We start from the raw sequence: 21,665 nt of genomic DNA on the forward strand, positions 1-21,665 counted from the left end.
TCTCTGCGATTTCGAAATCGCGTTGTGTAATATCGCGATTTAATTGCAAATGCGGTTTATCGTTCAGCCCTACATGGAGGGACAGGATGCTCAAAGACTTGTTTAAAAAAAGCCATTGCATTTCTTAACCAGCCCTGCTGATTGTACCCGATACTGTTTGTTCTCTGTTGTTCTTTCTACCCTATTGTTAAACATGCACTGTGCATGTGAAAAAGAATTTCCCCCTGGGGACAATAAAGTCGAAATTCTAAATCAAGTTGTTATAGCCGAATACCACAACAGGAGTTGCCTGACATGGCTGGTTTAAAACACTGCAACAAATAACCAGTATAATTTTAAAGGGGGGGTATTGTGCAAAATTGACTTTTTCAAGCTTTACATCATGTTATTATGTCATTCCCTCATTAAAAACATGCCTGAAGTGTTGCCTTGGCACATTCACGTATTTTTGAGTAATCTGTAAAAACTCTGATGGCGGCCATTTTAGGGATAGGTTTGCCTGAGTCCTCCTAGGAACGCCTCCACCTCCTGAAGACGCCTCCAACCATTCATCACCAGTCGAGTAACCAACCACTGCTGCTCAGCAGAACCCCCTCCCTGCAGTGTCTAGCCCTAAGATGTAAACAGAGTCATCATGGAGGATTAGCTTCATGTGTTGTGAACCGGAGCTACAGCAGCTCTGAGACTTTTACAAAGACACATCAGTGTTTCTGTTACCGAAACACTCAGGATTAAAACCGGTGACAAGAACACTTATTTCAGTGACTGGTTCTGCGCTCGGATTGTCTTAGGGCAGGGGTGGCCAACTAGTCAGAGACCAAGAGCAGAAATTTTCAACCTTGATCCTGTGAAGAGCCACAAAGGCACCATTAGCGAGATCCCGGGGCGGTAGTTTATAATGTGACCGTTTTATTTAATCACAGTAAACTATAACTTTATGCCTGGCCTTTTGATTTTTTTTTGTTCAATAATTGTGTTAGATTTAATGGTTTTACTCCTCACCAAGATTGAAATACATGCATATTAACTGAAATGTTGTGCTGTTCTGCTCTGACTGTGACAGAATTAGATTTTTTTTTTTTATGCTGGGGTGTGTTTGTATGTGGGGCCCTGCCCACTGAGTTTAGGTGTAAACTTTGGTTCAGTTCAGAAAACTTGTCAACATTAACATAATAAGCAGAATGTATCCTACTTTGTGAACCTGTTCAACAACAATGGCAATAACAACTATACTGATTCTGAAAGCACGTAAGAACAGCTCATATCTGTGAACGCCCAATGACCAACACGGTCCACCTGGAGTGGTCAGCCCTCTCCTCACTGACCACACGGTCCACCTGGAGTGGTCAGCCCTCTCCTCACTGACCACACGGTCCACCTGGAGCGGTCAGCCCTCTCCTCACTGACCACACGGTCCACCTGGAGTGGTCAGCCCTCTCCTCACTGACCACACGGTCCACCTGGAGAGCTCAGCCCTCTCCTCACTGACCACACGGTCCACCTGGAGTGGTCAGCCCTCTCCTCACTGACCACACGGTCCACCTGGAGTGGTCAGCCCTCTCCTCACTGACCACACGGTCCACCTGGAGAGCTCAGCCCTCTCCTCACTGACCACACGGTCCACCTGGAGTGGTCAGCCCTCTCCTCACTGACCACACGGTCCACCTGGAGAGCTCAGCCCTCTCCTCACTGACCACACGGTCCACCTGGAGTGGTCAGCCCTCTCCTCACTGACCGCAATCGAGCATCAAACGGGAGCAGAGCGCGCACGGAGCCGGTCAGTTTAGCCTCCGACACACAGTACATTCTAGCTATACGTTAGCTTTACAGGCTAGCTTGTAGCTACTGTCAAAAGCTACAGTCATATCAAACTTAGATTAGTTTGGTGCTCAGACTCATGCACATTTGCGCACAGTGTTGGCGTAACTTTGCAGACTGATGCATTAGCAGGCTGCCCCGGGCAGCGAGTAGACGCGCTTATAACCAGTGGCTGCTGTTCCTCAGCCAAAGTGAGCGAGTGCGGGACACGTCGCCTGGAGCTGAAGGCTGCATAGTCTATTTACACGCCATATTTTTTCAACATATCTACACGACTCATGTGATAGGTATTATCAGAGGCCAAAACGGCGAATTTGTTTGAGACACTACAATAACGATCTATTCTGACGTGCACATCAATATTCTATATACTGTACATGACTCAATCTTTGAGCAAAGTAGCTACTACTGACAAGTGCCTCTTTTTACAGCAGCTACAATCAATGCAATTATTACCAAATCCAAAATGGGTAAATCATCATTATTTTTCTCACTCACCTCACATTGGCGCCCGAAATCGTCCTGTTGGCGGGGCAGCAGTGTCGGTGGGCTAAGGCTCAGTCGTGGAAGAGCAAGGGTGGGGACGGCCTCGCTCTTCAAACGGAGAAGACTAGCATAGCCCAGTTCAACCTCCATGAAGTTGGCGAAGGAATCGCGCGTAAAATGTTGTTTGCAAACTCCAGCCTGAGCAGGGAGTTCGCAGTCTTCCCCCAAGCCAATGGCGGGGGCGCGTCCACTGGCGCCTCATTTCTAAGTTCTGCGGAAACCTGTGCAAACCTACAGAACTGTGGCCCCCCACTACGCTACACTTCCTCCCCATCCTAACACAGTACAATTAACAACTAACAATTAAATTATACAAGATAGACCACTAAAAACAATATTAACAAACGCCCTAAGCTAAATTGAGCTAACTAATCTAACAATAAAAGCAGCTAGTGATTACAACTACAATACTATTCAACTAACACTACTAAAACTATACAATTATCTATAATAAACAAGCTATCCTAATAAAATCTACCTAAATGCTGAAGGAATGTGTTGTTTTCCACTCGTCACCTTAAAATGATAAACAAGTATAAACCTCGTGTACTATCTCATGTTGTCTTTACCTTCTGTCGTAGCAACACACTTCTCTGCATGTTCAAAACTGGAAGAGAAGTCAGGAAGTCAACGATACTGCACTATCAGCTAATAACACATACCAGATATAGATGACCATGATTCAGGAGGTTCAATCAAGAAGATTTATTTCCCTAACAAGTCATCTAATACAGAGCTCTGCTTCCCAGTCCCTGACAATCGAATCTCTTAGCCCCCCAGCCGCACCGGAGGAGACTGAGGTCATAGTGAAGTCAGAGTATTCATATATTCATGAGCCTAGGCTACGTGTAGTTGTTTCCATTGGTTGGTAATTTTGCAGCTCCTCCCTCATCACCATTTTATTACATGATATGGTGTGGCATTTTTGTACGTCGCTGGGTGTGCTTATCTGATATTTCCCACACTGTGGCCTTGGTTTTAGGACACTTCGTACACACTTTGGTACTTTCCACTGGACCTTGGCTGTAACAGAGAACTCAAAAACACTTTGCATACATTGTAATATTATACGCTTAAGAGCCATAGAAACGAAAAGCTTGCAAATAAATTTTATAATTCTTCAATCCCCCTTCTGATCTCCGTCAGAGATCATTTCACCTGTCAATTGATAAACGTACAACCTGTACCGAGGAGGGACTCCTCGTCTCCATGCAGGTAGTACCACCACCATAAGTACACTCTCGCCATTGCATACTCAATCAATTGAACAGCGCTTTCAAAGTTGTTTCTCTCATCCCAAGAGTAGTCTCCCGACACAAACCTTTCCCACCGGAAAGTGAGCGGGCCGGAGAATGTGACTCTACATTCCATATCCTGGGTGCCAAAGGCACCGTCACTGATTTTCACATAAATGAACATCTGCAAAACAAAGCACAGCAAAGCAAAATTTCCAACATTGGTTACATCATACCACCGTCACTTGGAGAGTCAAGGATTTTTCTGGAGGGCCTTGCGGGCCCTCTGGGCATATTCTGAAGAGTCGCCCCCTTCTGGCGTAGCCATAGGGGCTGTCTCCTCGGGAGTAACAAGGAACATGCCACCTGAGGAACCTTCTGAAGGATATGGATCCAGGAACCTTCTGTGGGAACAGACACGTTAGACATATCATACATCATTAGATCAAGTACAGGTTTGGGGTTTCGGCTCATGGCTTTAATCGCTCTTTGGGTGCACAGGGTGAGCCATTTGTTAACTTGTGGTTTGGACACTGATACTCGCAACTTCACCATCAACAAGCCATCTGGATTACAATACATAACTAACGTATTTGATGGGTTTTTGTCATTTTCTTTACACATGTCAATCATTGCTTTCTGTAGGTTGGGGATTGGGTGATTTTTTACCAAACTTTCACAGTGATTTCTGTCTTCTAAGTACATGCCAGTGATGATGAGGACTGTCGATACCACTGCCAACACACACCAAAACCCTCTATTACATGACAAAGGTCCAGGTTTCTTGAACCATTGTCGGAGGGGGGCATGATTATTTTTATTCTGTTCACTGTCTTGGGGTACCCCCCCCTTCAACAGTGATGATGAGGACTGTCGATACCACTGCCAACACACACCAAAACCCTCTATTGCATGACAAAGGTCCAGGTTTCTTGAACCATTGTCGGAGGGGGGCATGATTATTTTTATTCTGTTCACTGTCTTGGGGTACCCCCCCCTTCAATGGGGCCTTAGGACCCATTCCAGGTAGTCTAATCGCCATTTAAATGGTTTCCGTTCACTGTGTCTGTCCAGTGATATCCGGTTTTGTCTGAGCAGGGTTTAAGGTGAGTCCAATGGAACCAGCTGTCCTTCCCGCGCACCTTAACTGCTGTAGCAGTCCGTTGAGTCACTTCAAACGGTCCTAAGTAGCGGGGAGAGTTCCAGCGGGTTCTGTTGTGATTCTTAATATAGACCTTGTTGGGCAGTCCTGCTGTGTGATCAGAGACAGACAAGCCGTCAGGGACAAGGGGAGATAGTTCTGAGAGGACTGCCTGGAGAGTCTCAAAATACGGTTTGAACTGAAAGAGGTGTAACACTTCTGGTAGAGATGTAGAGTTTGCTGGAGGCAGCCGGGCATGGCTCTGCCGAAAACCAATTCAAATGGGGTAAAGCCAGTATTGCGATTGACTGTGGAGCGAATGTGAAGGGTCGCAGCAGGCAACAAGGATAGCCATGTATGAGCCAACACACGCCCCTTCAGAACAGGTGGTTCAGCCAACATTTTGGCCAGTACCCCCTTCAGGGTGCGATTCATGCGTTCAACTTTGGCATTTCCCTTAGGGTGGTACACACAGGAGAAAGATTTATTAATCCCCAATAAAGCACAAATGGACTTCACATCTAAAGCTGTGAAATGGCGTCCGGAGTCACTGTGAATTTCACTAGGGACACCGAAAATAGGAATCCAGTCTTTCAGCAAGGCTGTCACGACCTCAGCCGAGGTCTCTCTTTTACAAGGATAGAAAGAAGGCCAGCCTGAGAAGGTGGCGACAATACATAGGAGAAAACGCTTACCTTGGTGGCTTTCAAGCATGTCTGTAAAATCAATCTGGATGACTTCACCGGGATACTGTCCCAGTTTAACCTTACCTGGAGTCTTGGGATGATGGGGATGGGGATTGTACATGGAGCAAGCTCGACAGGCATTAACGAAGTCTCTACAGAGTGTAGTAGGAGAAGGATGGTAGTAGTATTGTTGAAGGAGATCTGACATAGCTTTAGGGCCGCGATGTTGCAGGCCATGAAGTTCCTGCAGCACCTCATGCTGCATGGAAGGAGTGATGTAGGGTAGGCCAGTAGGGCCGCGGAACACCCCGTCCTCGTAAGGAGAGGCTGAGGGGTTCTTAAGCCAGAAATTTTCATCACAGCGGTCATGATGTTGTCTACAGTCCCTGGTTGACAAGAGACCCTGGAAAGGAGGTCTAGGGTATCGTCTCCAAAAGGTCTCCAGATGTATTTGCAGTTGGGTGGCTCGGCCCCTGGGCATGAAGGAGGTCAAGGCATCCAACCTGTCCCAGACTTCCGCGGGCATCCATAGATAGCCAGCGTCAGAAACAACAGTGTCATGTCCGGAGACAGTAGCCACCTTGGCCCACACGTTAACACCAGGTTCCACCAAGCCACGAGGATCGGACCCCTTGATTTGTTGGACCAGCATCATACCGTCGGTCGAAAAGTCGGAAAGAGTCTCAGGATGGTAGCCACCAGCCTGTTTAGCCGCCTGATCAGCAGCCTGGTTTCCCCTCGCCGTCATAGTAAAAATTCCGGCCGAATTTCGGTGCCCTTGTGGCAAGACTTTGTGCTGCAATTTAACTCCTTCATGTGAGAAGGCAAACTGATACCTGCATTCAGGTGCCAATGGTATGGTGAAGAAGGCATGTTTGATCATTGTTTGATCACTTTAAAATGGGTCATGTCAGGGGTCAGGACGGAGAGGCACTTGTGTGGATCAGGGACTGGCAAGAGAGGGGTTGTCGTTACTTCATTCACTTTTCTACGATCATGTGCTGGTCTGAAAGAGCCATCTGGCCCAGGAACTATGTTTAAAGGTGTATTCCAAGTTGAATCAGAGAGTTCTAAAACTCCTGCGTCCCACAGTTCTGTTAAAGCTTGCTCTATTCCCTGTCGTTGTTTTTCGTTGCGAAATGGTCTCTGTGGGACATATACATGTGCTCCGGGGGACACTGTTAACACCACCGGATCAACTTTAGTGCAGTGCCCTATGTCGGATGGTCCCCTCGCCCACAGTGTGTCAGACAATTGTTTTATCATTTTGTCAGAGCCTTCATGATCGGTCAATTCCCTACCATGGGAGCGAGAGAGAAAATCTTCCTCGGCCACGGTATAATCACTCGATAGGCCAATGTCAACTTTGTAAGCTTTTTCAGACGGACTGTACATTACTCCCAACAAACCAGTCTGCTCCCAATCCAGGGTGTGGTTCAATTTGTAAGTCAGAGGTCCGAGCTCTCTGGCCTCATGACCTGGACCCAAAAACAATGAAGTGTGAGGGTCTGTCAGGGGATCTCTTTTAAAGAATGGTTTTACTTCATCCGGCAGGACCACTGGGGCAACAACACCTGTTTGATGTACATAAAAATGTGTAGATGTGATGGTGTAAGAATTGCCCTTCATTTCTTGTTCAAAAGCTAATTCATATTGCGTGTCTGCGTTTCTGTCGTAGAACAAGGTGCAATATAGTGGGTCTTTGGGAGGAGAGTAGGGATGCAGCATTGAGAACCAGGGTTTCCATTCCAGGATTTTAGCATAGAGTCCAGTCATTTCAGGAGTGTCAGGCTCAAGTAGGAGCCAGTAGATGGAAACACCAGGATATTCAGGATCTTCTCTGAAGACATACAGTCCATGTGTGGCGGTGGAGCTGCAGGTGATCCGTTGTCCATTCGGCCAGGTAATCAGCATAGCGTCCGGGGAGCACTGAATGGCTGCCCCAGGAGCCTGGAGAATGTCCCTCCCCAGCAGGTTCACAGGTGTCCTTGGGGAGTGTATCAAGGATGTTTGTACAGTCTGTCCGGCAAGTTTCAATGTCAATTTCTTCGTCATCCGTAGAGGAGTGGCTTTTCCCGTGAGCCCTGAAAGGTTGATGTGTTTGTCACTCAGCATGTGGGGGGCCGCTCGGCGCATCGTTGAGTGGGTCGCCCCCGTATCCACTAACATCATTAGCTTTTCCCCACCCACCTCTACTGGAACAAATGGCTCTGGGGTGGGGCCAGGACTCACTGGGCACCCCTAATCGCAGAAGTCGTCCCCATCGTAGGGAAGACATCCATACATATCACGGGCTGGATAGTTGTTACCACCTCCGCCTCCTCTCCAGGGGACCGCGCTTCGGTTTCCCCCTGGGTGTCTTTGTCGGGCTCCCCGTCCTCCTCGTTGTGCCTGCGTGGGAGGTTGGGGACAGTCCCTGGACCAATGGTCCGTTGCTCCACAGTTGAAACATCCAGGTGTTGATTGAGGGCAGTCACTAGCCCAGTGGTCAGTAGCTCCGCAGTTAAAACAGGATTGGTCTCGTCCCCCTGAGTTCTGCTGCTGACGTCCACTACTTCCCCGCCCGCCGAACCCTCTACCTCTAGGGGGTCCTCTTCCCCTACCTCTCCCACCCTGGTGTAGGTGTATGTGCATCTGATTTTGTGGTGGGAGCATGTTGGGGTTATGTTGCCCTAAGGGCTGAGGTGGGGATGCGTACAATGCGCTTGCTTGTGATTGGGGTGGTGTGGGTGCAGTTGAGGTTGTTGCCACCATTTGTCCTTGTGCCTTATTTTTTTGTGTCTTTTCTCACCGCCGTTGCTTGTTGGCGGGCTTGATTCAATTGACTCTTGAGCAATTCCTCCTGCATTCCTTTAAGATTTGTCTCTCTTTCTCGTTGTTTTTTGTTGTATGTTTCCTGCGTGGTGTTTCAAGTGTGTCAAGAATTGTAGGTGATCTGTGGTCAATCCAGGAGTGTTAGCCATGCTTGACTTAATTGGTTCTGGAAGGACGTCCAGCACCCCTTGAAGGAACAGACAGGTTGTTTGGGGAATTCTAAATGGATGGGCATGCATTGAAGCCATATAGACTTGAACACACTCTTCCATGTATCTTGTAGGACACATTCCCGGAAGGAAGGCCGAGAATGTGGGAGGCATAGGGGTTGGTGCAGGATACATGTCCACCAACACATCCATCAGCCCCTTCATGTGGGGCTCCAGAGGCTCATGTACTGGCCGCCCCTGTAGCCCCGAATCTCTCATAATTTCTCCCACTGCGTGCGAGGAGGCACATGCCGCTATCAGGCCTTTAACGTCTCCCACCGCTAAGGTGGCATTGGCACATGACAGGCGAAGTTGGTCAAGCCATTTACGGCTGCCTTCTTGTAAAGGGGGCAGTGTGCTTTTCAGGTGTTGTAATTCTAGAACTGTCAGAGGTTTGTATACCACTGGTACTGGTTCCCCGTCTGCTGCTGCGGGGACACCCGTAGGGATCAAAGGATACGTGCCCCGCGCGGGCCGTCCCCCTGGGAGGCCATGCAGGGTCACTTTTTTGTTTAGCTATTTGTTTTTCTTTTGCCTTCACCAATAATTGTGCTTGCCTGAGCCGTTCCTTATAGGTCCCGTCTTCCTCCCCAGGTCCCTGTCTCAGTCCTGCCATTATTTGGTTGAGCCTATACTTTTCCTCGTATAATTTGTTGAGTTCTGTTCGGGCCTCATAGGTCTCGGCGTTTTCGGTTTCGTCCTCACTGTCTTCTGGATATTCCTTCTTCACTTTTGGCCTCTTTGGTTTCACAATTGGTTCTGGAGCCACTTTTAGGGAGAGGTCTTTCAGTTGGGCCTCTAGTGTTTGTAGTTGCCTCTCGCGTTTTAGGGCTTCTTCTTCTTGAACTTTGGCCAAAGCTTCTTGCAGATCCGTTCTTAATTGTTCCTGAGTTTGTTGTTGGGCTTCCTTTGTTTCTTTCTGTAGTTTATGTAATGCCTTTGTGGTGGCTTTTGTGGCGTTGTCTGTCGCTTCCATAATCTGTGCTCCCCACAGTTCTCCTGTAGCTGTTTTTGATTTGGTTGCTACGGAGGAAGCTTGGCGTCCTAAGATTTTAGATAGCTGGTCTCTTTCGTCCTTTTCTAGTGGGTCTGAGGGGGAGATGTCAATATCTACCACCCCATGTACAGCCAGCTGTGGATACAAGCCTGTTGCTTCATCATAAGGAGGAGGAGCCGAAGGGCTCAAGCTGGGACCGCCCTCTGGGCAGGGCTTCTTGGTCCCTCCCCCTGACTGGGGGGCAAAGATCTTCTGTTGTTTGGTCCATTTTGAGACAGCCGCCTCCAAGACTGGCTCAATTCTCTGCTTCACTTTTGTGTACCTTTCCTCCGTCAGCGCACACATTTGTTTGTCTTTTTTATTCATCTTACCTCGTTTCCTTATTATTATTATTATTATTATTTTTTATTTTTTTCCACTTCCTGTAATGCTACGACGCAGAGTTCTACTCCCGCCGTCAGTGTTCCACAAAGTGTTCCTAGGTCGTGGGACTCCTTTGGCTTCTTGTCTTGTTCCTCGTACATTTGCGCACACGCCTCAATCGCTTTTCTTACCTCTTTTTTGACTGTCCTTTAAGAAAGTCCGTCTCTTGGCTTAACCACGTAACCCATTTTTCGCAATCTCCGCTTCCCGCCATTTTCTTACCTTTTTATCACTTCCTCAATCCACCAATTATTTACTTACTTGTCCTTCTTCACGTCTAATAGTTCTTTAGGGGCCTCTAAACCCAGGGCCTCAAACCGTAACTTAATTTAGGGGCCTCTAACCCCTGGGCCTCAAACCCGTAACTCAATTTAGGGGCCTCTAACCCCTGGGCCTCAAACCCGTAACTCAATTTAGGGGCCTCTAACCCCTGGGCCTCAAACCCGTAACTCAATTTAGGGGCCTCTAACCCCTGGGCCTCAAACCCGTAACTCAATTTAGGGGCCTCTAACCCCTGGGCCTCAAACCCGTTGTTTCAGACGGTACCCGACACCGTCTACGACTATTTCAACGTTTTTATTTAAGTCACGCGTCCGCAACTACGGGAGGTCCTACCTACGCACCTTTCGGCTTTTAAAGGGTTAAACCCAGCGTGTAGGCCTTTTACTTCACTATTTCACACTCGTTATCTCGGATCCTAATTCTATTTTAATTTTATTCTAATTTTAGCGATTTTCCCTTCAATCTTCCACCATCAATACAGATTTTACCATCCAACAGGCAACCTCAAGTCTTAATCTAAGAATTTGGAAAAATTGCCAATAAGACGTACTTTGAGACTCAAAAGGTGAGTAAAAGTCGTCTTACCTTAGTCTAGATGGCCGGCCATGAGGTCGCTGTCGGGTGGATGTGGAAGAAAGTTCTGGTATGCCTTTCGCGAAGATTTCACAGGACCGGACCTTCGCCGCGTCCCCGTCAACTCCTGAGCTCCCCCTTCAGTACGTCTTGGGGTCACCAACTGAAGGAATGTGTTGTTTTCCACTCGTCACCTTAAAATGATAAACAAGTATAAACCTCGTGTACTATCTCATGTTGTCTTTACCTTCTGTCGTAGCAACACACTTCTCTGCATGTTCAAAACTGGAAGAGAAGTCAGGAAGTCAACGATACTGCACTATCAGCTAATAACACATACCAGATATAGATGACCATGATTCAGGAGGTTCAATCAAGAAGATTTATTTCCCTAACAAGTCATCTAATACAGAGCTCTGCTTCCCAGTCCCTGACAATCGAATCTCTTAGCCCCCATCCGCACCGGAGGAGACTGAGGTCATAGTGAAGTCAGAGTATTCATATATTCATGAGCCTAGGCTACGTGTAGTTGTTTCCATGATATGGTGTGGCATTTTTGTACGTCACTGGGTGTGCTTATCTGATATTTCCCACACTGTGGCCTTGGTTTTAGGACACTTCGTACACACTTTGGTACTTTCCACTGGACCTTGGCTGTAACAGAGAACTCAAAAACACTTTGCATACATTGTAATATTATACGCTTAAGAGCCATAGAAACGAAAAGCTTGCAAATAAATTTTATAATTCTTCAATGCTATGATAACTAATCGCAAACCTGACAATCAATGAAAATATTCTCTCGCTATTCCAACTCCAACTCGCTACGGGGGCGTGAGCGAGACTGAGCCGCTTTTATACCCCAGAGCGGCAGGGCCAGTGACATCATCTCCAACCTCCTGACATCATCTCAAACCCCTCCGCTAATTGGGTGCCGAATTCAAAAAATCAAATGCAGTACAGACAGTTCGCTGTAGATGGCGCCACACAGACGTATTGCAAACTTGTTCCAACGTAGATGACAACTCGTTCAAACGTAATACCAAGTCATTCCAACGTATTGCCAATGTCGTTCCAACGAGTTGCCAATGTCGTTCCAACGAGTTGCCAATGTCGTTCCAACGAGTTGCCATTGTCGTTTTAACAAGTTGCCAAAAGCCCAACGCACACCAGAGCGCAGCGGCACATCATCTGACACGTGTCCATTTCGACACAGGCGGCGCGTCAGGGCACTTCAGTTCAGAGGCTTTTCCTCAAACCATGTGGTGCTTTAAACGCGTGATTTCTACATTTATCATTAATAAAATAAGACACGAATGTCCGTGTTGCGAGAGAGAGAGAGAAAACGTGGCTCTCTTTTGCAGGTTAATAGGGGGCTGGCGAGTTTAACATGTTCCACCTGAGCCCTGATGATGGTTCTGTCTCCGCTGCTTCTATCATCCCCTTAAACAAAGTGTACGGTGGTCTCCCTGTTTGTCACAGCCGAAACCCATCTGTGCCTCTGCAGCAGGTCAAAAACGTAGGCCTATGTGTTTACCCCGCGGCACCGCGTCTGGATCACAGGAGGCGGCTCTTTTGCCGCACCGTCAAGCGTCTGCGTTGGGCTTAAAAAGTCGTTCACACGACTTTGGCAACTTGTTAAAACGACATTGGCAACACGTTAGAACGAGATGGTATTACGTTCGAACGAGAAAGCGCAGTCAAAAATGTTTCACTCACACTGGCAGCTCAGAGTTTCCGTAGGATTAGCCTATTGTGCAAGCACCTAGTGAAACGGGATGTTATGTTGAATATGTATAGAATGCTTACAAGTGTGTGTCTCCTGCAGCGGTGGTTGTCCCAGACGGCCCAGAGAAGTGTGCTCTTGGGGAGGAGGAGGGCAGTGAGGAGGACCTGCTCTATGAGGACTACCGCAGCTCCTCGCACCGATTCGGAGTGCCAGGAGGGGGTGGTGGAGAGCAACTGGCCATCAATGAGGTGTGTATCTGATCCGCAGTAAACTCTATTTTATTGACTTGATGTCAATAAAATGTCAGTGCGATAGCTCCGCTGACATGAAAATGTGAGCGTCAGTCCTGACTGGGATGTAACGGTGGAAGTGCAATATAAATATGGTTGGTTTTGAAATAAAATACCCTGTTCATGTTTATAATCATTATGCAGTATTTGTGTCTCAGAATACAATTGGCAGTGCTATCTTTTTCAAAGCTGCTTTACTATAAAATGTGCCTCACAATGCAAAACAAAAAAGAAAAAACAAAATCGTAGTATTCTATGGTAAAAAAGAAAAAAAAAGTCACGTGTCAGCCATGTGCTCGTTTAGTGTTACGTTTTTGGTTCCCTTGCAGCTAAAACACGAATGTATTTGATTTAAGGCTTGTGTTTGGGCTGTTCCTGGACAACATTATGCATGTACTTTTTTGGAGACCAGGATCTTATGCAGCAATGGCAGCATGAATTACCAATAAAACTAGAAACCTGAAGATAAAGACTCGAGATTTTAAAATGTCAAGTCGTGCCGTTGAAATTTGCACAAATAAAATATTTTTTCTGCATATTTCTCATTGTCACGTGATGACCGGAGCTTTAGCTTGTATCATTAGCGTTGTCCGGAGGGAATCTATCAGGGCATCATCAAGGCCCAAACACATTCCCAGCGCAGATCCCGCCACTGAAATAAGTGTTCTTGTCACCGGTTTTAATCCTGGGTGTTTAGGTAAAAGTCTCAGAGCTGCTGTAGCTCCGGTTCACAACACATGAAGCTAATCCTCCATGATGACTCGGACTGTTTACATCTTGACATGCGGGGACGGGGTTCTGCTGAGGAGCAGTGGTTGGTTACTCGGCTGGTGATGACAGGTCAGAGAGAGAAAGCAAGCACTATTTGCCACTCACGGCAACTTCCGGTGATTAAAAATACCCCAATTCTTTGCTTTTTAGCGGTATTTATTAATTATTAATGACACAATGTGGATCTGGAGGCACAGTTTACATGTTATCAGTACCTTAAACACGCTTTATCAGCTGTTATGCGTTTCCATGTATTGTTAATCAGTGACTCGCGTGACTCACGAGCATGAGTCGCGAAACGTCACCAGAGGGCGCTGTCTAGTTATTTTTATATGATACGCTTCACCAAAATATTGAGGTGAGGTATTTTGTTTCTTTGTGTGTTTTAATCATTTTGTGATGCCATGGTACTTTGACATTGAAACAGAAACAACAAAACATAAAAAAACACCAGTTTAAAGTATTATTATGATAATTATTATTGTCATTATTGTTAGTTGTAGTAGTAGTACTAGAACTTAGTAGTGCGTAGTAGTAATACTTAGTAGTAGTGGCAGTGGTAGTAGTAGTATTAGTGAGAGTAATTGGTTTACACACAAAAAACTGTAGTGTAGCAGAGTGCTGCAACCCGTCCGACGGGACCCGTCGGAACCCGACGGGCTCGGTCGGACTCGGACAAATATTTAGAACTTATTTTCGGGCTCGGGTCGGACTCGGACACATCAGCACGATAATAAAAAAATAGAATAAAATGGGTCTGTTTCATTTCATGCATTGCAAGCGTTCATTTGTCAAAAAACTAACTAAATAAATAAATAGAAGATGCAGCATTTAAACCCGCTTATGCACTGCGCAGTGCGCACGCAGTAATGCTTTTAAGAAGTTGTGAACTGCTGTGACAACGAAACACGTGTAGTGACCGCACAGGTAAAACTGTTGCTCCGCGTGCGTGTGGCCGTGCGTGCTCCGCTCATCTGTGTTGACGTTCCGAATGCCTTTTGATGGATAAAATCGGACTTTTTCCACACAAACAATATCGTATCCTACTGTGTCATTAGGCTTATGGAAATATTGTGATTTTAAATGTGTCGGGCTCGGTCTTGTTAGAGAAATAACAATGGTGTTCGAGAGGATGGATGAAGAATAGGCAGCAGTCTGGATGTCTTATGCAGGAGAAGTTTATTTACCATCGGTGCGGGACCCGGAGACATGAACTTGAGACATTGCGCTAGTCCTACCATTCAAGTCTGTCTATGCTTCCACAGAAGAGGGATTAATACCCTCTCAGAGCGTCATACTGATACGCAAGCATTCAGTGGCAGAGAGTGGGCGGCTGAGCCTCACAGTCAGGGCTATGACAGAGAGAGTACGACCCAGTATGATAAATAGCGATTTAATGTTATCCTCTAACAGGCCTGACTCGGACACAAATATCTTAATGCCTGTCGGGCTCGGTTCGGATTCGATCACTGCTCTGTCGGACGAGGGCCGGGCTCGGACAGAAAAAATCAGCCTGATCCGCACTCTATAGTGTAGGCTGTATTCATCAGCATAACCCTAACTGATTCAATTACATTTATTTATAGTAATAGTTTTTTGTGTAGAAACCAGTTACCATCACTTCTACGACAGCCACTACTACTAAGTCCTACTATACGTAGTACTAAGTGCTTGTACTAACTACTACAACAATAATAACTAGTACTATTACTACTACTACTACTACTACAATAACTTCTACTACTACTACAAGTACTACTAATAATACAACTATAAGTACTACTACTACAACTAACTACTACTAGTACTACAACTACAAGTACTACTACTATGACTACTACTACTTCTATGACTACTACTACGATGACTGCTGCTACCACTACTACTACCACCTTTCAAATTTTCACAAAATGATTAAAACACAGACTCACAAAGGAAAAAATACCTCACCTCAATATTTTGGTGGAATTGAAATGACTCGATAAAACAAGCAAGTCATCCAAGTGTAGGATTCAAAATGAAATTAGACAGCGCCCATTAGACTAGTCGCAACTCACTGGTTAACAATGCATTGAGTGCAATACAAACGCACTGATAACATGTAAACTGTGCCTCCAGATCCATATTGTTTCATGAATAATTCACAAAAAAACAAAAACTAAAAATCAACGAATTGTGGTATTTTTAGCCTCCCACCTCTACTAAATAAAAGCAAAATAACAAAGTAAAAAGATTATTAATTAATCATAGCTCGTGAGTCACGTGAGTCACTTAATGCATGGAGAGCAACACAAACGCATAACAGCTGAAGCGTGTGTAATATACTGATAACATGTAAACTGTTCATCCAGATCCATTTTGTCACAAATAATTCATAAATACCCCTAAAAAGTAAAGAGTGATGGTATTTTTAACCACGAGCCACGACTCATGAGTCGCGAGTCACAAATAATTCATAAATACTAAAAAGCAAAGACGTGGTATTTTTAATCGTGAGTCATGACTCATGAGCGACCGCCCTGCCCCCTTTTGTCTCCCTCAATCTAAATGTACGGTATTGCTACTGCCTTTATGTTTGTTTGTTTGTTTGTTTTTTAAGTTTTTTCCCGAGGGTCTTAGTTTTAGGATTTTTGGAATGCGCTAATGTGCCCTCTCGGTATCTGACAACGTTTTTTTCAGAAAAAAAAATATTTTTTGACAATGCTGAGAACTCTGCTCTTAATTTATACATAATACAGAGAAAAATGTGAACACCGCGTTCCAAATTATTATGCAAATGACATTTTTCTCTGATTTCCTAAACTGTCAACTCAAATGAGAGTCAGACTCATTTCAAGTCTGTAACTGGTCGAGGATCATTTAAATGTGGTTGACGGCACGGTAGCGCAGCGGTTAGCGCCTCTGCTTCACAGCAAGAAGGTTCAATTCCCACCTTTCTGTGTGGAGTTTGCATGTTCTCCCCGTGTCTGCGTAGGTTTCTCCTACCACTAAAAACATGTGCAATAGGTGAATCCTCCAGCCAGGTGATTCTGACCATCAGCCTGGCTCCACATCATGGAGGTGGGTCCCCGGGCGCGGCACTGCCGTCGACCACTGCTCCCAGCGGTACCGAAGGATGGGTTTAATGCAGGGGACAAATTTCCCTACGGGGACCATAAATTATACAAACAAACAAACAAAACAAACAGAAAATCTCCCAGTGAAAACAGTATTTTTTTCAAAAATAAATATAGTAAAAAAACTCAAAATCTACTGTTCCAAATTATTATGCAACTCATCGTTTCAATACATTTTAAATCTTGTAACTTTAACTGAAAATGGTGATTTGTTGAATTTGCAGCAGTAGGAGGTCATATTTACTGAAATCAAAAGCTATTTCAATCAAAAACATCTCAATAGGTCAAGTTGTATTTTAACACAGGACCTTCTTCAATTCTTAGTAGAGTTTTTGGACAGTTTCTGTTTGGATTTCTTTGTAGGATGTCAGAACATCCCTTGTGTGGCCTTTCACGGGTCATTTTGACCCACTGTTACGTTCGGGGCATTTAGATGCAAGGTGACACAAGGGGGCGCCCTTCCAACCAGTGTTAATGTTGACAACATATTTTAATTTAGTCTTAGTCTTTTGACGAAAATGTAATTCAATTTTAGTCTAGTTTTAGTTGACTAAAATTGCAAGTAAATTTAGTCGACTAAATTTAAGACTAATTTACTCGACTTTGCATTGATAATATTCATTATAATCTTATTTAATCTTGTTCCTCTGCTTCTTGGAGCTGCTCCACATGAACAAAGCTCAGAGCTGATCCTTTAACAGTGAATTTACATGATCTGAGGCTCTTTCAGACGGACAATAGAAGTTTGGATGATTTTAGTCTCTCCCTTTCATTTTTATTTTGTCTTATTTTAGTCGACTAAAATATCTGGACATTTTAGTCATAGTTTTAGTCTCATGAAAAACTTTTAATTTAGTTTTAGTCCAATTTTAGTCGTCAAAAATATCACTTTGACTAAAATTAAGACTAAATATTTTAGTCGACGAAATGAAAACTGCTTCCAACCTTCTCAGTGTAAATGTGAGTTGACTTTCTTCAGAGTGAGACTTTAGGTCAGACATGAGTGACAGTAACATGAGGCTAAATACAGTGAGCTCTTTGTTTCCAGTAAAAAGGCTGAGGCCTCATTGCTCTTCAGTCACAGACTGAGAAGTGAAGAAGGAAGTCATGGAGTTTCTGCTTTAGACAGAACTTCAGACTTCTGCTGCACAATTTTACAAAATACCCCCCCTTTTAATCCCCTTAGTGGAGTGGATGTGTGGTTTCTCTGTCTCTCACGGTTTCTCTCTGCTGCAGAGCACTAACTACAGCCCAGAAGAGATAGAACTTTCCATGTGTGATCATTAAGTGCAAATCATGCCGCTGTTTCCCGATCGCTTTCTTTGAAATGAGCAGCGAACAGGTCTGAACCTGGACTAAACTAGGACTGAACCAAGGATCAGTCAATATACGAGCAAATAGGAGAAACATAGGACTCCACTGGCAACATTGTGTTAATAATACATAACATAATCTATAGGCATTCTGCAATTTAGGAGCAGTGTATTTAAAAGGATACAGTTGCATTGTTTTCAAAGCACAGTAAGTATTATTGGAGGTACAATATTATCCCATAAATTGACTTTGTATGATCCGGACCTTTGCTAAACATTTTCTTTTTTTCTTATTGGACCTTGATGAATTCATAAATTCATTAACATGCAATAAGTGATCATCTACCGAGACTTCATTGTTCACCGCAGAATCTTTAGAAAATACATATATTGCAATTGGTCTAATCTCCATAGGATGTGAAGTACACTTACAATTTCAGGTTAGCCGAACTAGCGTAGCCACAGATCTAAAACACGAGGGAAAAAAAGGAACCTAGGCAAAAGTTGGATCAGAGGTCTTTTACAAAAGTAAAAATTAAAGTAATCATTAAAACCAGCCATTGTCCCTTTAAAACCCCTGGACAGAGCCCATTGCACTGACTCTCCTGCAGAAGAGCGGGCCGGGCAGGGTAGCCTCAGAGTAAAATACATCTCACAGCCTCTTCAGTCCTGCCTCAGGGAGAAGAATGCTGAGATCAATCAAAGATATGATGTGTCCAACAGACTGAATAACAGCTTTATCTACCAGGTTGTCAGGAAGCTGAACTCTCACCTGCCCATCCTAATGTGCACATACTGTATATATTGGATATTGCTCTGGTAACTCTTGTCTTTTTGCACCAAGGACGGAGTCAGAATTTTGCTTCTCTGCACGGGCATCCCATGTGACAGAACTGACAATAAAGCTCATTGAATTATACTAAATAATACTGTACATTCTGTAATATTTTGTAATAATAATAATAATAATAATAATAATAATAATAATAATAATAATAATAATAATAATAATAATTATTATTATTATTATTATTATTATTATTATTATTATTATTATTATTATATATACACATACATATATATCTACATTATCTTTTGTCATTTATCAAACCCACTTAAATTGTCACTTCGGTTGGCCATCATGTCTCTCTTGGATGCTGTGCATTATTCTGCATGGTTCTCTTCCGATCCCCTCCCCCTCCCTACAACCAAGCTGCAGTATCCAGGAGACACCACACTCAGCCTTCTGATTGGCTGAGAGAGAGAAAGAGAGTGAGAAAGAGATGGCTGCTGAGGAGAGATGCTCTGGACCATCTGAGATCTAAAACGCGAAGGAAAAAAAGGAACCTATTTTCTATTTTCGAGCAGCGGCAGGACAAAGCACATGCCTTCTTCTTTTCAATGCAAATGCCTCATTTCGGAAATCACCCTAGATTTCACCACCGGGACATGCGTTGTGTCTGACTGACTACAATTCACAGACTGCCTGTAATATGCTGACTCCATTACGATAGGCTTTGGAATCGGGGATTGTGGAACTATATACCTCAAAACAGGTATTCAGCAAAAATCTGGGCCTGCCTTGGTCTTCTTCAAGTACGTTGTGAAGAGCTCGGAGAGAGGAAAAGGAAAGAAAGGAGGTGTCCAGATTTCAAAGCCATGAGCCGTTGGACTTCACAAGCTGCACATTTGGATTTTTAGAGCATTATCGTGACTGGTATTATCGCAAGAGAGACTGAATGCATTGAGCATGAATAGCAATGTGCTTGATCTTTGCAAATGGCTTCTCAAAAGATGAGGCTAATTTTGAGCTAGCCTAGCCGGCATCGAGCAGCTTGTTTTGCAGACGACACAGAAAGGGCTGTTACGGAATTTTAAAGAGGAGCAGTTGAGGAGGAAGAAACAGAGGACTCCTGCAATAGTGTGACTATGATGTGCTACGCATAGTATGTGACAGTATTTGACAGTGAAGCATCAAGCTACAGTTAAGCTAATTAGCAAACATCTGGGCCTGTGTTCATCTCCTGGCTGGATTTCAAAGCAGGATAATTAGAAGAAGAAGAAGGACGAGGAGGCCGCTGAAACCATATTACAATATAACTCAAAAGCTACAAGATGCTGTTCAGCTAATTAACTTCTTCATTTTCTGATCTTCACCATCTTCACCTGCAGTACTCTTGTTTGAGTAATTCCACAGTTAGGAAGATGCTAGGATGCTAAGCTCATGAGCAATAATCCTCTAAATTGAAAGTTAGATATCTGCAACTTTTGTGTAAACTAGAACATATCCATAGCCAATCTATAGCTATACAATAAAAGCTATAAAACATACAAACAATTTTGAGAAAAGATCTGCATTGGAATCCAAGTCACTACAGGAAAAGTTGCTCTTGTTTTCTAAATATTTCCAGAATACGTTGCGGTTTTTAAGAGGTAATCCCAAGCTCTTTAGCCACCCAATTGTTTTTGCATTTAGTAACTTCAGCATCAAGTAAAGGGCATTTCAAGCAGTAGGTAAGTGGGTTACTGTAGTGGACAGCCCAGTGGACCCATCTCACATCTTTATCCAGGATATTGATTGCCTTACTGGGCGATTAGCCTAGCCTACTGTGAATGTTTTGAGCATAGCTCTTGCCTACTCCGAGGCAGGCTTCAAGGTGGCAGGAGAGGCGGAGGAGCGAGGGAGGAGCGCAGCTGTGGAAGAGAGCGCTGCAGTGTGGTGCGGGGGGCTGAGGGACCGCCGGGATCGGGGTAGGCCACAGGAGGAGCAGGCAGAGGGGCAGGGGCCAGCCAGTGAGCAGGACGGGCTGCTCATGGCGCGTGGAAGTGGCACGGGCCGCTGGGGACGGCACAGGATGGGATTTTTAAACATCCTGCTGCGCTGCAACCTGCCGCCTGACACGCAAAAGGTGGTTGTGTTCATCATCATGATGCTCCTCATCATCATCAATGTGGTGCTCATGTTCTTACTTGCCTTTCAGTAGTGTAATGCTGCACAGTAGAGACAATATTGCGATATATACTGTATACATTATGGAAATATTTTGCAAACTATTTTTTACAGTGCAATCCATTCAGTTACAATTTGAAAAACTACATTTATTTGTTCCTTCATTAAAACTGTCAACGCCAACCAAAGACCAAAGCAAAAAAGGCTAAATTCGGATTAAATGAGAAAGATCAGAACTAAAACCAGCGTAAACTTGACATTTTTTACAATTTAAGTTAGCCTGCATGTTGATTTTAAGCTCTGTAAGGAAAAAAAGTGTAAATCCCAGTTAGACCTGAAAGAGAATGGATTATTTATTGGTTTCTTGAGACACAGATATTGCGTCAGCTCTTCAGTAGAATCAGACAGGGCAGTTTACCAAGTTGGAGGTGGTCACATCATTTTATACAGCATCTTTGGAAACACAAAGCGCCTTACAACAAAGGAACCAGTTGAGTAGAGTGTCTCAACCAAGAACACAACGGAAAATGTAAGCCCAGTAATCAACCAATGCTTGAGAGAGTGGCCAAACATCTTCAGAGACTCCAGCTCCACCCTGACCATCAATTTTGAGTCAGGATTACAGTCCAAAGTCCTGGAGAATCGGTGTTGGGTTGTCATGTGAAACTGGACTATTCAGAGACAATGTCCTTCCCAGTCTATAGGAACTAATCTGGGGACGTGGTGCTGTGAGGTGACACTGCTAACACTCTGCTCTTGGATTTGGATTCAG

The 21,665-nt window shown here is 44.5% G+C and overlaps 1 protein-coding gene across 5 annotated transcripts in view; it reads left to right on the top strand.

Annotated features, from left to right (window-relative positions):
• The window catches only part of arhgef4 (Rho guanine nucleotide exchange factor (GEF) 4), a 162,824-nt gene that overhangs the window by 109,999 nt on the left and 31,160 nt on the right, over nucleotides 1-21,665 (top strand). For all 5 annotated transcript variants that reach the window (XM_079575895.1, XM_079575893.1, XM_079575894.1 and 2 more), the window contains one exon: nucleotides 12,553-12,701. In XM_079575895.1, the coding sequence (XP_079432021.1) occupies nucleotides 12,553-12,701 (149 nt within the window). The remainder of the gene's footprint in view (nucleotides 1-12,552; nucleotides 12,702-21,665) is intronic.

This window comes from Gobius niger (assembly GCF_951799975.1).
Source record: "Gobius niger genome assembly, chromosome: 18".
In the NCBI taxonomy this organism is placed as follows: domain Eukaryota; kingdom Metazoa; phylum Chordata; class Actinopteri; order Gobiiformes; family Gobiidae; genus Gobius; species Gobius niger.